At 43.2% G+C, this 17,057-nt stretch overlaps 1 protein-coding gene across 2 annotated transcripts in view; it reads right to left on the bottom strand.

Annotated features, from left to right (window-relative positions):
- Positions 1–16,730, bottom strand: part of KIAA1549 — a 186,685-nt gene extending 169,955 nt beyond the window's left edge. For both annotated transcript variants that reach the window (XM_082255251.1, XM_082255250.1), the window contains exon 1: positions 16,581–16,730. In XM_082255251.1, coding sequence (XP_082111377.1) covers positions 16,581–16,656 — 76 coding nt within the window. In that variant the 5' untranslated portion in view covers positions 16,657–16,730. The remainder of the gene's footprint in view (positions 1–16,580) is intronic.
- Between the last annotated feature and the right edge of the window lie 327 nt (positions 16,731–17,057).

Here is a 17,057-nt window from a genome sequence, read left to right on the forward strand (position 1 = left end):
CTGGGGGTGTCAATACAAAGTTAACGCCACCCCCAGATCAGTTTGCATATAGCAGTGCGAACTGTCAATTCGGACATGAATCGGATCGCATGGGTGTGAGCACCCATGCAATCCGATTCTAGTGAGGAGCAAAAAAAGGGTCCTGTGCGACTTTGGTCCGAATGTGATGCGAATCTGTATGGCTGAATTCCAAACGCACAGACATCGCATGTGTGTGAATCAGCACTTAGCTTATTTCGAACATGTAAAAAAAAAACATACAAAATAAAAATAATCAGTCAGTAGTAGACAATCACAAAACAACTAGTTACAAGAGAAGACAAAAAAAAACAACTATGAACAATAATATAGTTTAGCTATCCTTAATAATGGAAAAATGAGTGGAAGAAAAAAAGTGTGGAAGAAAAAGGTGCACAAGCATCAGGGATAACCGAAGCCTTGAGAGGATTGTGAAGCAAAGATAATTCAAGAATTTGGGGGAGATTTACAAGGAGTGGACTACAGCTGGTGTCAGAGCCACCACACACAGACCATATGCAGGACATGGGCTACAACTGTCGTATTCTTTGTGTCAAGATACTCCTGAACCAGAGACATCAGAAGCTTCTTACCTGGACTAAGGAGAAAAAGGACTGGACTGTTGCTCAATGGCCAAAGTCCTCTTTTTGGATGAAAGTAAATTTTGCATTTAGTTTGGAAATCAAGGCCCCGGAGTCTGGAGGAAGTGGGGGGACTCTGGGGAGGCACAGAATCCAAGTTGCATGAGGTCCAGTGTGAAGTTTCCTCCGTAAGTGATGATTTGGGGAGCCAGGTCATCTGCTGGTGTTGGTTCACTGTTTTTTTATCAAGTCCAAAGTCAGCACCAGGGCCGACCCTACCATGGGTCCTGGTGGGTCCATGGGACCCAGGTGGCACTTTAAGAGGGGCGGCAACAGGGGCACACTGCCTGAGGACCCAAGGCTCCCTCCTTGCATGCAGGGGGGAGCTTTCTTGGTGCTGCACAATTCATATACCTGTGACCAGAACTAATGTTTTTGGGCATGTCTCTTAGCAGCAGGGGGCATATCTCTTTGCAGGGGGGGGGGCGTGTCTCTTTGCAGGGGGTGGGGGGGACGTGTCTCTTTGCAGGGGGGGGCGTGTCTCTTTGCAGGGGGGGGGCGCGTGTCTCTTTGCAGGGGGGGGGGCGTGTCTCTTTGCAGGGGGGGCGTGTCTCTTTGCAGGGGGGGCGTGTCTCTTTGCAGGGGGGGGGGCATGTCTCTTTGCAGGGGGGGGGGGACGTGTCTCTTTGCAGGGGGGGGGGGGACGTGTCTCTTTGCAGGGGGGGGACGTGTCTCTTTGCAGGGGGGGAACGTGTCTCTTTGCAGGGGGGGGGGACGTGTCTCTTTGCAGGGGGGGGGACGTGTCTCTTTGCAGGGGGGGGGGACATGTCTCTTTGCTATATGGGGATGTCTCTTTGCTGAATTTATGGAAAGGTCTCTTTCTTTGCTGAATATATGGGGATGTCTCTTTGTTGGATTGGGTTATCTCTTTACTTTATGGAAATGTCTCTTTGCTGAATATATGGAAAAGTCTCTTTCTTTGTTAAATATATGTGGATGCCTCTTTGCTGGATTGTGCTGTCTCTTTACTATATGGGGATGGCTCTTTGCTTTAGGTTAAATGTCTCTTTGCTGAATTTATGTAAATGTCTCTTTCTTTGCTGAATATAAGGGGATGTCTCTTGTTAAATATATGGGGATGTCTCTGCTGGATTGGGATGTCTCTTTGCTTTATGGAAATGTCTCTTTGTTGGATGGATAGGATTTTTCTTGGGGGGGGGGGGTGTTTCATTCTTTAACCCATGCAGCACCATGTCTTGGGCCAGCCCTGGTTAGTGCAGCCCCCTACCAGAAAATTCTAGAGCACTTCATGCTTCCCTCTGCTGACCAGCTTTATGGAGATGCTGATTTCATTTTCCAGCAGGACTTGGCACCTGCCCACACTGCCATAACTACCAATACCTGGTTTAATGATCACGGTATCACTGTGCGTGATTGGACAGCAAACTCACCATAGAGAATCTGTGGTTTATGGTCAAGAGGAAGATGAGACACCAGATCCAACAATGCAGACGAGCTGAAGGCCGCTATTAAAGCAACCTGGGCTTCCATAACACCTCAGCAGTGCCACAGGCTGATCGCCTCCATGCCACGGCGCATTGATGCAGTAATTCATACAAAAGGAGCCCCAACCATGTATCAAGTGCATACTATACTGTACATGGACATACTTTTTAGTAAGCCAACATTTCTGCATTTTTTTTTATTAGTCTTAAATTTTTCTGGGATACTGAACTTTGGATTTTCACTAGCTGCAAGCCATAATCATCAAAATGAAAAGTAAGCAATGCTTGAATTATATCACTCTGTGTGTAATGCATCTATATAAGATATGAGTTCCACTTTTTGAATTGAATTACTGAAATAAATGAACTTTTTGATGAGATTCTAATTTTTCAAGATGCACCTGTATAAAAATCTTTGTAACACAAGTCAGATCAAAAGCCAGCACACCAAGGTCACATGAAAAAAGTTTTGCTGAAGTCCAATTTTAGAAATCCAAACCCAGGGGACTAAAACACAAGGTTGTCTCTAATGTCCCATTCACATATTCACGTTTTAAGGCACGTGATGGAATGTGCTAAAACATATGTGTTATCAAAGGCAATGTTACAGACGGAGCCTCTGCTTATCTACAGCATGTTATTGAAAATAGCTCATGTCCATTTTTTTGTCCACTTTCATGTATTTGAAGCCCAAATGACAAAGTAAATGATAATGCATGTATTATGTGTTTTGCGTAGGTTTCCGGTCCCTGGTAACAAGTCAAACATATATTTCTTTTGGTTAACAAGAAAAAACGCATGACGCATAAAAATGCATTAAAAACCCAAATGAACGCGAGTGTAAAACACGCATTTAGAAGAGTATGAAAATGGAAAAGATGTGAACCTAGTCCAAGGCTCTATTCACACTATGGTGATTTGGAGTGCGTTCCCAAGGGCTTTAACATCAGATTCTATCCTTTACTGCCCATTCGCTCAGCGTTCACAAAAAGTTCACAAGATTCTTTGTGGCATGACGCTTGTTTTTGTCCCAAAAATACTTTAATCGGAGCACCTGAAAGATGCATTTAATGGGTGTTTTTCACACAGTTTTAAACCCAATAACACACTCCTTCCAGTAGCTAGCTTTCCATTGGAATAAATGCTTAGGCCCCTTTCACACATACGGTCCATTTGTCCGTTTTTCATCCATCCGTTGATGGATGAAAAATGGACATCAATGCATCTCTATGTAAAAATGGATGACAACAGATGATCATCCGTTTTCATCTGCTTCCGTCAATGTCCGTTTTTTGGAACGGACATTGACGAAAAACGGAAGTAAACGGACAAACGGTCCATTTTTCATTGGTAGTGGATGTAAAAAAAAAAAAAAAACGGATGAAAAAAGGATGAAAAAACGGACGAAAAACTGATACATTTTGATATGACTGAACTGATAAACTGAACGGACCGTATGTGTGAAAGGGGCCTTAACCGCCTTAGCGGTATCCCCGAGCGTGACTCGGGGTAGGAATTTTCTGCTATTAGCGGTATCCCCGAGTCACGCTCGGGGTCAATGGGCAGAGCGTGCAGAGAGCGCAGCGGAGCTTCTCTTACCTTATCCTGGCGATCCAGCGATGAGCTCTCATTGCTGTGACCGCCAGTGAGATCTCCGCCGCTCGTCTGTCGGTAGGAGGACTTCCTAGTTCTGTTCCCTGCAGCAGCAATGCTGCATGGGAGCGGAACTAGGGAGGGAAAGTCAAAAAAAAAAAAAAAAAAAAAAAACGTTGCACAAAACACATAACACATTTTATATTATATATATATATATATGCATATATATATATATATATATATATATGCATATATATGCATATATATATATATATATATATATATATATATATATATATATATATATATATATATATATATATATATGTATGTATATATATATATATATATGCATATATATATATATGCATATGTATATATATGCATATGTATATATGTATATATATATATATATATATATACCTATATACACACACACATATATATATATAAAATTATATTATTGATTCGATTATAATTCATGCGTTATATATATAACGCATGAATTATAATCGAATCAATAATATAATTTTATTATATATATTATATATTAAATAATAAAATAATATTATTGATTCGATTATAATTCACTTGTTTGTGTTTCAAATTTATCACATCTGGGATGTCTACTAGAGACTTGTTTTGGTCAGGTTTAAGTCAGTAATTACTAAGAATTGTAGGCCTATAATACATAACGCCAAATTTCCATGAAAAGAATTGTACCGCTTTTGGAACAGAATTCCTGACAGAATCATACCGCCAGGGAGGTTAATGTGGTTGTAAACCCTTCCATATGTCCAGTTAAGTGTCTGGCCTCAGATGAGACACAGAGATTAATCAAATCCTCCCATATACAGTTGTACTGGTTTATCTGCTGTCTTTTCTCTACAGCCGTTCAAACAGCTGAATTTATACATCTTGTCTGAGAGCCCAGAAAAAGGGGAAGAGAGCTGAAGTTACATTTTACAGAGCTCAGTGAGGGGTCTCTGAGAGCTGATTGGAGGGGAGGGGAGGGAACGGATCCCCCCTCCATCGCACACAGGAACAGAGCTGAGGCTGTAAATGTGCTGGAGATTCATCCGTGGTCACCTTTCTTCTCTTGGTGTCAGGAAAACTTGTCAGTAGTGAGTCATGCTGATAGCACAGGAAAGCAGCAGCAGACAGAAATAACATTGGATTGAGACAAGTACAGACTATAGAGGGATATGCTTTGTTCACATTTCATGTATGAGCCTTATAACCACTTTCTATAATGTGCAAAACAAGCATGTTTCAAAAATGCAAAAAAAAAAAAAAAATTTGCAAAAAATGACCAAAAGACGTTGCCAATCAAATGTAAATGAAGTGTGTAACATGCTTCTTACAGGTACACCATTTCCATGTATGTAGTTTTTGTATTATACTATTTTTCAGATTATTTTTGATTATTTTGATAGTTTCATTATTTTACACACCTATTGCGCTCCACGTTTGGCATTTGTTTTTTTTTTTCAGTGGTATACATTTGCTGCTACCCTACATCTGCCCATGTCTCTTAGATTACAAGTATTCTGTGGCCCCTTGGCACTGTCTTTTAATACAAGGCTTTCATTTTGACAGCTGGCATTCACCTGTTGCCTAGCGATGGTCGACTTGATCCTAACAAATGACACGAGCAGGAAAGGACATCCAGCACATGTACAGTTTACCATTTCCAGTTTGCTTCAATACATTTCTGGTCTGGCTGGGCGGAAAAGCCGTAAACACTGTCTCCAGTTAATGCCGTGTATGCTGCTACGGTAGTATATCTGCTATAATACGGACAAATCATAAGTGGCTGGGGTGCCACTTTAAAGTAGGTCCGTCAATACCTTTACAAATCTGCATGAATAAATTCCAACAATAGGATCATAAATCTCAACGTTTCATTATTAAAAAGCTGTCCTTGTTGAGATTATTTCATCAGTCTGTTGGAGGGAACATTTCCTCAGTCACCTCTCTGCCAGTGATCAGACTTCAACATTGTAAAGCCTCGTACACACGCACAGATTGTTGGGCGATCGATCGGCCGTCTTTTGTCTAGTGTTGTTTGTTGGTTGAAATGTGCTCTAGACTTGCACTGGACTTTTGTTGGCCAACAAAAACCAACTTCAGAAGTGATGTCATGTGATGGTTGACTTTCCGTGTGTTTTTTCTTCTCTGAGCATGCCCAGTATTGCTCATCTGATTTTTGTCGGCCAAAATCTGTACTGACTGAGGAACAATCGGCCGTTCTGTTGTTGGCCAACAAAAATTTTATAGCATGGACACCAGATTTTTTTCGGCCGAAAAGTCGCAGTTGGTTGTCGGAAGCATCATACTAACAAGCCGATAATCGGCCGATCGGACGTTGGCCGACAATTTACGGCCAACAATCTGTGCGTGTGTACGGGGCTTAACTTTGTAGTAAGAGACAAGGTGAGAGGCTGCACTGTGTCTGACATTTGTGAACACAGCCAAGAACTGCACAGGCACCTGGATTTACATGATTGTGGCATTCTCTGAGCTGGCCTCTCAGTCCAGAAGAAGACAGAGACCCTGGAAGACGCCTTAAAAAAATGATCGCTCCATCTGTCTGGAGAGAAAAGAAGATGAAGGCATTGTCAGGCGAAGTACTGCAATCTCTGTGAAAGGTAATATATACCTGGAAGTGTTACATTTACACATTACTAAGCACACAAATCCTAAAATATATGCCATAGATCGATTTTAAATGCCTAAAGTATTGCAATGCTTTCATAAAGAGAGCAGAAGACAATTTAGGACAACACAGATGCCCTGAACCACAAGGCTTACAATCTAATCTGCATTATCCAGTATGTTGTATAAAAATGAAATGGTGCAGCAGCATAATGAACATAGCTTGTAATCCCATAATTGCTATAATCACCCCACAAAACCGCGATTACAGCGTTAAATCATTAGTGTGGAAAATCACCTAATTATCTAACAGTGCTCCATCCGGAAGATTGTTATTTAAATGTTCCACTGAGCTCAGGCCTGTACAGTGTGCCGAGTGCCAACTTATGGGTCATATTCATTGACAGTTTCATGCAAGTGCGATTCAGCCCCCAAGAATGTAAAAGTGTCACCGGTCTGCATTAGATGCAGACAAGGTAAAGCTAGACCAACATAATGCAAAGACAGCCAATGAGCCGGGACCTGTACCATCACTCAGAACTTATCACCAAAGTACTGTCAGCAGCCACTACAAATGTACTCTCCACACCAAAACTTGAAGTATCATCACATATATACTGTATATATACACACAGCAGAAGCAGAAACATACACCTGATAGTACCAAACACATATAGTAATATGGATCCACTCCTATCAAAGGGAATTATGGTAATATAGATGCAGTACTATCAAGAGAGAGGTATGGTAAAATAGATTCATTTTTAGCACAGACAGGTATAGTAATATAGACCCAGTACTATCACAGACAGGTATAGTAATATAGATCCAGTACTATCACAGACAGGTATAGTAATATAGATCCAGTACTATCACAGACAGGTATAGTATGATAGACCCAGTACTATCACAGACAGGTATAGTAATATAGATCCAGTACTATCACAGACAGGTATAGTAATATAGATCCAGTACTATCACAGACATGTATAGTAATATAGATCCAGGACTATCACAGACAGGTATAGTAATATAGATCCAGTACTATCACAGACAGGTATAGTAATATAGATCCAGTACTATCACAGACATGTATAGTAATATAGATCCAGTACTATCACAGACAGGTATAGTAATATAGATCCAGTACTATCACAGACCGGTATAGTAATATAGATCCAGTACTATCACAGACAGGTATAGTAATATAGATCCAGTACTATCACAGACAGGTATAGTAATGTAGATCCAGTACTATCACAGACAGGTATAGTAATATAGATCCAGTACTATCACAGACAGGTATAGTAATATAGATCCAGTACTATCACAGACAGGTATAGTAATACAGACCCAGTACTATCACAGACAGGTATAGCAATATAGATCCAATACTATCACAGACAGGTATAGTAATATAGATCCAGGACTATCACAGACAGGTATAGCAATATAGATCCAATACTATCACAGACAGGTATAGTAATATAGACCCAGTACTATCACAGACAGGTATAGGAATACAGACCCAGTACTATCACAGACATGTATAGTAATATAGATCCAGTACTATCACAGACAGGTATAGTAATATAGATCCAGTACTATCACAGACAGGTATAGTAATATAGATCCAGTACTATCACAGACAGGTATAGTAATATAGATCCAGTACTATCACAGACAGGTATAGTAATGTAGATCCAGTACTATCACAGACAGGTATAGTAATATAGACCCAGTACTATCACAGACATGTATAGTAATATAGATCCAGTACTATCACAGACAGGTATAGTAATATAGATCCAGTACTATCACAGACAGGTATAGTAATATAGAACCAGTACTATCACAGACAGGTATAGTAATATAGATCCAGGACTATCACAGACAGGTATAGTAATATAGATCCAGTACTATCACAGACAGGTATAGTAATATAGACCCAGTACTATCACAGACAGGTATAGTAATACAGACCCAGTACTATCACAGACAGGTATAGTAATATAGAACCAGTACTATCACAGACAGGTATAGTAATATAGAACCAATACTATCACAGACAGGTATAGTAATATAGAACCAGTACTATCACAGACAGGTATAGTAATATAGATCCAGTACTATCACAGACAGGTATAGTAATATAGATCCAGTACTATCACAGACAGGTATAGTAATATAGATCCAGTACTATCACAGACAGGTATAGTAATATAGATCCAGTACTATCACAGACAGGTATAGTAATATAGATCCAGGACTATCACAGACAGGTATAGCAATATAGATCCAATACTATCACAGACAGGTATAGTAATATAGAACCAATACTATCACAGACAGGTATAGTAATATAGAACCAGTACTATCACAGACAGGTATAGTAATATAGATCCAGTACTATCACAGACAGGTATAGTAATATAGATCCAGTACTATCACAGACAGGTATAGTAATACAGACCCAGTACTATCACAGACAGGTATAGTAATATAGATCCAGTACTATCACAGACAGGTATAGTAATATAGACCCAGTACTATCACAGACAGGTATAGTAATATAGATCCAGGACTATCACAGACTGGTATAGTAATATAGATCCAGTACTATCACAGACAGGTATAGTAATATAGATCCAGTACTATCACAGACAGGTATAGTAATATAGATCCAGGACTATCACAGACTGGTATAGTAATATAGATCCAGGACTATCACAGACTGGTATAGTAATATAGATCCAGTACTATCACAGACAGGTATAGTAATATAGATCCAGTACTATCACAGACAGGTATAGTAATATAGATCCAGGACTATCACAGACAGGTATAGTAATATAGATCCAATACTATCACAGACAGGTATAGTAATATAGATCCAATACTATCACAGACAGGTATAGTAATATAGATCCAGTACTATCACAGACAGGTATAGTAATATAGATCCAATACTATCACAGACAGGTATAGTAATATAGATCCAGTACTATCACAGACAGGTATAGTAATATAGATCCAATACTATCACAGACATGTATAGTAATATAGATCCAGTACTATCACAGACAGGTATAGTAATACAGACCCAGTACTATCACAGACAGGCATAGTAATATAGATCCAGTACTATCACAGACAGGTATAGTAATACAGACCCAGTACTATCACAGACAGGCATAGTAATATAGATCCAGTACTATCACAGACAGGTATAGTAATATAGATCCAGTACTATCACAGACAGGTATAGTAATATAAATCCAGGACTATCACAGACAGGTATAGTAATATAGATCCAGTATTATCACAGACAGATATAGTAATATAGATCCAGGACTATCACAGACAGGTATAGTAATATAGATCCAGTATTATCACAGACAGGTATAGTAATATAAATCCAGTATTATCACAGACAGGTATAGTAATATACAGTGCCTTGCGAAAGTATTCGGCCCCCTTGAACTTTGCGACCTTTTGCCACATTTCAGGCTTCAAACATAAAGATATAAAACTGTAACTTTTGTGAAGAATCAACAACAAGTGGGACACAATCATGAAGTGGAACGAAATTTATTGGATATTTCAAACTTTGTTAAATAAAAAACTGAAAAATTGGGCGTGCAAAATTATTCAGCCCCTTTACTTTCAGTGCAGCAAACTCTCTCCAGAAGTTCAGTGAGGATCTCTGAATGATCCAATGTTGACCTAAATGACTAATGATGATAAATAGAATCCACCTGTGTGTAGTCAAGTCTCCGTATAAATGCACCTGCACTGTGATAGTCTCAGAGGTCCGTTTAAAGCGCAGAGAGCATCATGAAGAACAAGGAACACACCAGGCAGGTCCGAGATACTGTTGTGGAGAAGTTTAAAGCCGGATTTGGATACAAAAAGATTTCCCAAGCTTTAAACATCCCAAGGAGCACTGTGCAAGCGATAATATTGAAATGGAAGGAGTATCAGACCACTGCAAATCTACGAAGACCTGGCCGTCCCTCTAAACTTTCAGCTCATACAAGGAGAAGACTGATCAGAGATGCAGCCAAGAGGCCCATGATCACTCTGGATGAACTGCAGAGATCTACAGCTGAGGTGGGAGACTCTGTCCATAGGACAACAATATGTATACTGCACAAATCTGGCCTTTATGGAAGAGTGGCAAGAAGAAAGCCATTTCTTAAAGATATCCATAAAAAGTGTCATTTAAAGTTTGCCACAAGCCACCTGAGAGACACACCAAACATGTGGAAGGAGGTGCTCTGGTCAGATGAAACCAAAATCAAACTTTTTGGCAACAATGCAAAACGTTATGTTTGGCGTAAAAGCAACACAGCTCATCACCCTGAACACACCATCCCCACTGTCAAACATGGTGGTGGCAGCATCATGGTTTGGGCCTGCTTTTCTTCAGCAGGGACAGGGAAGATGGTTAAAATTGATGGGAAGATGGATGGAGCCAAATACAGGACCATTCTGGAAGAAAACCTGATGGAGTCTGCAAAAGACCTTAGACTGGGGCGGAGATTGGTCTTCCAACAAGACAATGATCCAAAACATAAAGCAAAATCTACAATGGAATGGTTCACAAATAAACATATCCAGGTGTTAGAATGGCCAAGTCAAAGTCCAGACCTGAATCCAATCGAGAATCTGTGGAAAGAACTGAAAACTGCTGTTCACAAACGCTCTCCATCCAACCTCACTGAGCTCGAGCTGTTTTGCAAGGAGGAATGGGCAAAAATTTCAGTCTCTCAATGTGCAAAACTGATAGAGATATACCCCAAGCGACTTACAGCTGTAATCGCAGCAAAAGGTGGCGCTACAAAGTATTAACTTAAGGGGGCTGAATCATTTTACACGCCCAATTTTTCCGTTTTTTATTTGTTAAAAAAGTTTGAAATATCCAATAAATTTTGTTCCACTTCATGATTGTGTCCCACTTGTTGTTGATTCTTCACAAAAAAGTTTTATATCTTTATGTTTGAAGCCTGAAATGTGGCAAAAGGTCGAAAAGTTCAAGGGGGCCGAATACTTTCGCAAGGCACTGTAGATCCAGTACTAGCACAGACAGGTATAGTAATATAGATCCAGTATTATCACAGACTGGTATAGTAATATAGATCCAATACTATCACAGACAGGTATAGTACAAGAGAACCGATACTATCAGACCAGTACAGTAATATAGATCCAGTACTATCACAGGCAGGTATAGTAATAAATCAAGAGGATATAAAAGACACACCCATTTATATTATATATATATATATATATATATATATATATATATATATATATACATTATCAGCCACATATAGTAATATACATTTCAGATGGCGCCAATGATACATATATTGATAAATAAACCGTGATAGTAGGTTTGTAGTGACATGTAAACCAGCAGTCTTAGGCTCCATGCACACAGGGCGTCATAAAAACGTGCTCCAAAGCTGTTTACATAACGCCGGGAAACAGCAGCTGTAAAAACGTGCTTTCAGTAGCTTTTTCTACTAGCGTTATTGCACGTTTGGCCACAGTAGCTGTTAGCAGCGTTTTTTCTGCCTCCATTCAAAATCAATGGTTCCCTATGGGAGCCTATTGATTTGAATGGAAGTCACACCGCAGGTCGGATCGGGGTGATCCGACTTGCGGTGCGACCTGCACTGTGAGAATCTTGAGGGGGAACTCCACGCCAAAATGGGGAAAAAAACGGCGTGGGGTTCCCCCCCAGGTTCCAAACCAGGCCCTTCGGGTCCTGTATGGAATTTGAGGGTAGCCCCGCGCCGAAAAAACGGCGTGGGGTCCCCCCCAAAATCCATACCAGACCCTTATCCGAGCATGCAGTCCGGCATGCCGGGAAAGGGGAGGGGACGAGCGAGCGGCCCCACCCCCCCTGGATCATACCAGGCCACACGCCCTCAACATGGGGGGGGTGTGGGTGCTTTGGGGCAGGGGGGGCTCTGCACCCCGCACCTCAAAGCACCTTGCCCCCATGTTGATGAGGACAAGGGCCTCATCCCCACAACCCTGGCCGGTGGTTGTGGGGGTCTGCGGGCAGGGGGCTCATCGGAATCTGGAAGCCCCCTTTAACAAGGGGGCCCCCCCAGATCCCGGACCCCCTCCCTATGTGAATGGGTATGGGGTACACTGTACCCCTACTCATTCACCCCATAAAATGCAGTGTATGGAAATAACGACAGGAGACGTTTTGGAAAATTTATTAAAAAACTTCATCCGGCTCTTGTCCTCTCCGGGGGTCTTCTGCTGTCTTCTCCTCTCCGAGGGTCTTCTGCTCTTTTGCTGTCCGCCCTTCTTGTCTTCTCTCCGGGGGTCTTCTGCTGTCTTCTCCTCTCCGAGGGTCTTCTGCTCTTTTGCTGTCCGCCCTTCTTGTCTTCTCCTCTCTGGGGGTCTTCTGCTGTCCGCCCTTCTTGTCTTCTCCTCTCCGAGGGTCTTCTGCTGTCCGCCCTTCTGCTGTCCAATCTTCTTGTCTTCTCCTCTCCGGTCTTCTGCTCTTTTGCTGTCGGCTGTCGGCTGTCCTTCTTCCTCCGGTCCTCCTCCGACGACGTCTCCAGCGATTATGCCGGCCTCTGGTCTCCGCAGCTTATTATATAGCCATTAGGGGCGTGGCCGCCAGATGACGTCATCGGGAGACCACGCCCCCTCGTGTCACAGATGACGTCATCTGGCGGCCACGCCCCTAATGGCTATATAATAAGCTGCGGAGACCAGAGGCCGGCATAATCGCTGGAGACGTCGTCGGAGGAGGACCGGAGGAAGAAGGACAGCCGACAGCCGACAGCAAAAGAGCAGAAGACCGGAGAGGAGAAGACAAGAAGATTGGACAGCAGAAGGGCGGACAGCAGAAGACCCTCGGAGAGGAGAAGACAAGAAGGGCGGACAGCAGAAGACCCCCAGAGAGGAGAAGACAAGAAGGGCGGACAGCAAAAGAGCAGAAGACCCTCGGAGAGGAGAAGACAGCAGAAGACCCCCGGAGAGAAGACAAGAAGGGCGGACAGCAAAAGAGCAGAAGACCCTCGGAGAGGAGAAGACAGCAGAAGACCCCCGGAGAGGACAAGAGCCGGATGAAGTTTTTTAATAAATTTTCCAAAACGTCTCCTGTCGTTATTTCCATACACTGCATTTTATGGGGTGAATGAGTAGGGGTACAGTGTACCCCATACCCATTCACATAGGGAGGGGGTCCGGGATCTGGGGGGGCCCCCTTGTTAAAGGGGGCTTCCAGATTCCGATGAGCCCCCTGCCCGCAGACCCCCACAACCACCGGCCAGGGTTGTGGGGATGAGGCCCTCGTCCTCATCAACATGGGGGCAAGGTGCTTTGAGGTGCGGGGTGCAGAGCCCCCCCTGCCCCAAAGCACCCACACCCCCCCCATGTTGAGGGCGTGTGGCCTGGTATGATCCAGGGGGGGTGGGGCCGCTCGCTCGTCCCCTCCCCTTTCCCGGCATGCCGGACTGCATGCTCGGATAAGGGTCTGGTATGGATTTTGGGGGGGACCCCACGCCGTTTTTTCGGCGCGGGGCTACCCTCAAATTCCATACCAGACCCGAAGGGCCTGGTTTGGAACCTGGGGGGGAACCCCACGCCGTTTTTTCCCCCCATTTTGGCGTGGAGTTCCCCCTCAAGATTCTCACAGTGCAGGTCGCACCGCAAGTCGGATCACCCCGATCCGACCTGCGGTGTGACTTCCATTCAAATCAATAGGCTCCCATAGGGAACCATTGATTTTGAATGGAAGAAAAAAAACGTATAACGTGGCTTAACGCACGTTAAGCAACGTTATGAAGCCTTATGGAGCCTTTAGCAGCGTCAGACGTTTTTTGCAGCTTGACGCTGGAGCTCCTGAACCCACAGTTCCTGGGTTTTTTTTGGAGCTGTAAAACGCCTATGCCACTTGGAGCTCCTAAAAGCTCTATGTGTGCATGAGGCCATAGAATAACATGGATGGGCGTTCTGCAGCTGCAAAAAAAAACGTCTGACGCTGCTAACAGCAGCTGTAAAAACGTCCAGTGTGCATGAGGCCTAAGAGACATGTATAGCACTTAGCCCTACGGAGAGAGGGGACCCTTACAGGGCCCTACGGAGAGAGAGGACCCTTACAGGGCCCTACGGAGAGAGAGGACCCTTACAGGGCCCTACGGAGAGAGAGGACCCTTACAGGGCCCTACGGAGAGCGAGGACCCTTACAGGGCCCTACGGGGAGAGGATGCTCAGGGATGGTTCCCACCAGATGCAATCCAGTGCATTTTCATTCTGTATCAAAAACGCATGGGCACTGTTTAACATGTATTCCAATGGCCCTACCTCACACTAGTGCAGTACAGTCCAGTGCGATCAACAAAAGTAGAACACTTTTTTTTGTATGGAATGCATCTGGGACGTGGCAAAATTCATCAAAAATTAACTGGAACACACATTTCCTTAAGTGTCCTCAACTGAGAGGAAGAAAAAAAAAGGGTGAAAACATGCAACGAAAGGCATCAAAATTACATATACAGAAATTCATCTGGCACACAGAAATTGCGTGGACCGGCCCTTATAGCGTGCCCTATGAAGAAGACACTTACAACACCCTGTGCAGAAGATGCATACAGCTCCCTATGGAGAAGACATGTACCCTATGGAGAGGCCACCTATAGCATCTGACAGAGCAGATATGAACCTAAAACACCCTATTGATCAGACCCCTCTAACCCCCTATCAAATTATGAATCAGACCCCCAAGGCATAATGTCTAAGCACCTATATCACATTATTGACCAGACCCCTATATTGCACTATAGATCAGAGATGTGTATTAAACTATAGATCAGACACCTCTATCACACTACTGATCAGACACCTCTATCACACTACTGATCAGACACCTATATTACACTATTGATCAGACACCTCTATCACACTATTGATCAGACACCTACATCACACTATTTATCATACACCTCTATCACACTACTAATCACACTCCTCTATCACACTATTGATCAGACCCCTATATCACACTATTTATCATACACCTCTATCACACTATTGATAAGACACCTATATCACACTATTGATCAGACCCCTATATCATACTATTGATCAGACCCCTATAATCACACTATTGATTAGACACCTATAATCACACTATTGGTCAAACACTTATATCACACTATTGATCAGACACCTATATCACACTATTGATCAGACCCCTATATCACACTATTTATCATACACCTCTATCACACTACTAATCAGACACCTCTATCACACTATTGATCAGACCCCTATAATCACACTATTGATTAGACACCTATAATCACACTATTGGTCAAACACTTATATCACACTATTGATCAGACACCTATATCACACTATTGATCAGACCCCTATATCACACTATTTATCATACACCTCTATCACACTACTAATCAGACACCTCTATCACACTATTGATCAGACCCCTATAATCACACTATTGATTAGACACCTATAATCACACTATTGGTCAAACACTTATATCACACTATTGATCAGACACCTATATCACACTATTGATCAGACACCTATATCACACTATTGATCAAATATATATATTACATATAGATCAGACCCTTATATCACCCTACAGATCAGACCCCTATCTCACTATATATATATATATATATATATATATATATATATATATATATATATATTAATCCCCCTATAGATCAGACCCCCTATATCACCCTATAGATCAGAGATGTATATCTCACTATTGCCCTATGGAAAAGATGCATAGAGCGTCCTGTAGAGAGGACACATACAGCCCCTATGGAGAAGACATGTATGGTCCCCTATGGAGAGGCCATCTATAGCATCCTACAGAGCAGATATGTATCTATATTGATCAGATTCCTGTATCCCCCTATGGATCAGAGCCCTGCTCTCAATAAGAAGGGGGGGGTTCTCTGTATGTAGAAGGCTCTTCCAGGTCTCAGTATTGTCCCCCCCACACTCTGCCCACCTGGTGGGGTGTCAGTCCTCCCCCATACAATGTAGATGTAGGCGGAGCGACCCCCCCCCCCCTTCATCCATCACACATTGTGTCCCCCATTCTGCAGAGCTCTGATCTGCACATCCCCCTCCCCGGACACCCTTCTGCCAGTGCTGGCATCTCCCCCCTCCCCCGACACCCCATTACCCCTCCGGTTCTCACTCTCAGGCGCCCCGGGCTGGATGTGCAGGATGAGGCTGATGATGGTGAGGAAGGTGAAGGGGGCCCCCGGCTCCATGTCCCGGTGTAGCGGTCAGCGGGGAGGGGGAGGCGGCATCCCGGGGCCGCTTCTACCGCTGCTGCTGCTGCTGCTGCTGCGGCTCCTCTCCGCTTCGGAGACACCCAGCGGCCGGACCGGGAACTGCAGCTTCGTTCTCTGGGGGTACCCAGTGGCCAGCCGTGAAACTGCAACGCCTGTCTTCTCTGTTTCCATAATGGAAGAGGAAGGGGGTACCTCCTAGCGGTCATCCTGGGAACTACAGCTGCTCTCCGCTCCATTCTGAAAAGCAGAAGAGTAGGAGAGTAACATCCAGTGGCCAGACGAGGAATTGCAGCTCTATTGAGATCCCTGAAGCCTCTTGTAAAGTAACAGAAGATCGCAGGAGGACATCTAGCGAGAAGAAGAGGCACTGCAGAAAA

This window comes from Pelophylax lessonae (genome assembly GCF_965119305.1).
Source record: "Pelophylax lessonae genome assembly, chromosome: 4".
Lineage (NCBI taxonomy): Eukaryota > Metazoa > Chordata > Amphibia > Anura > Ranidae > Pelophylax > Pelophylax lessonae.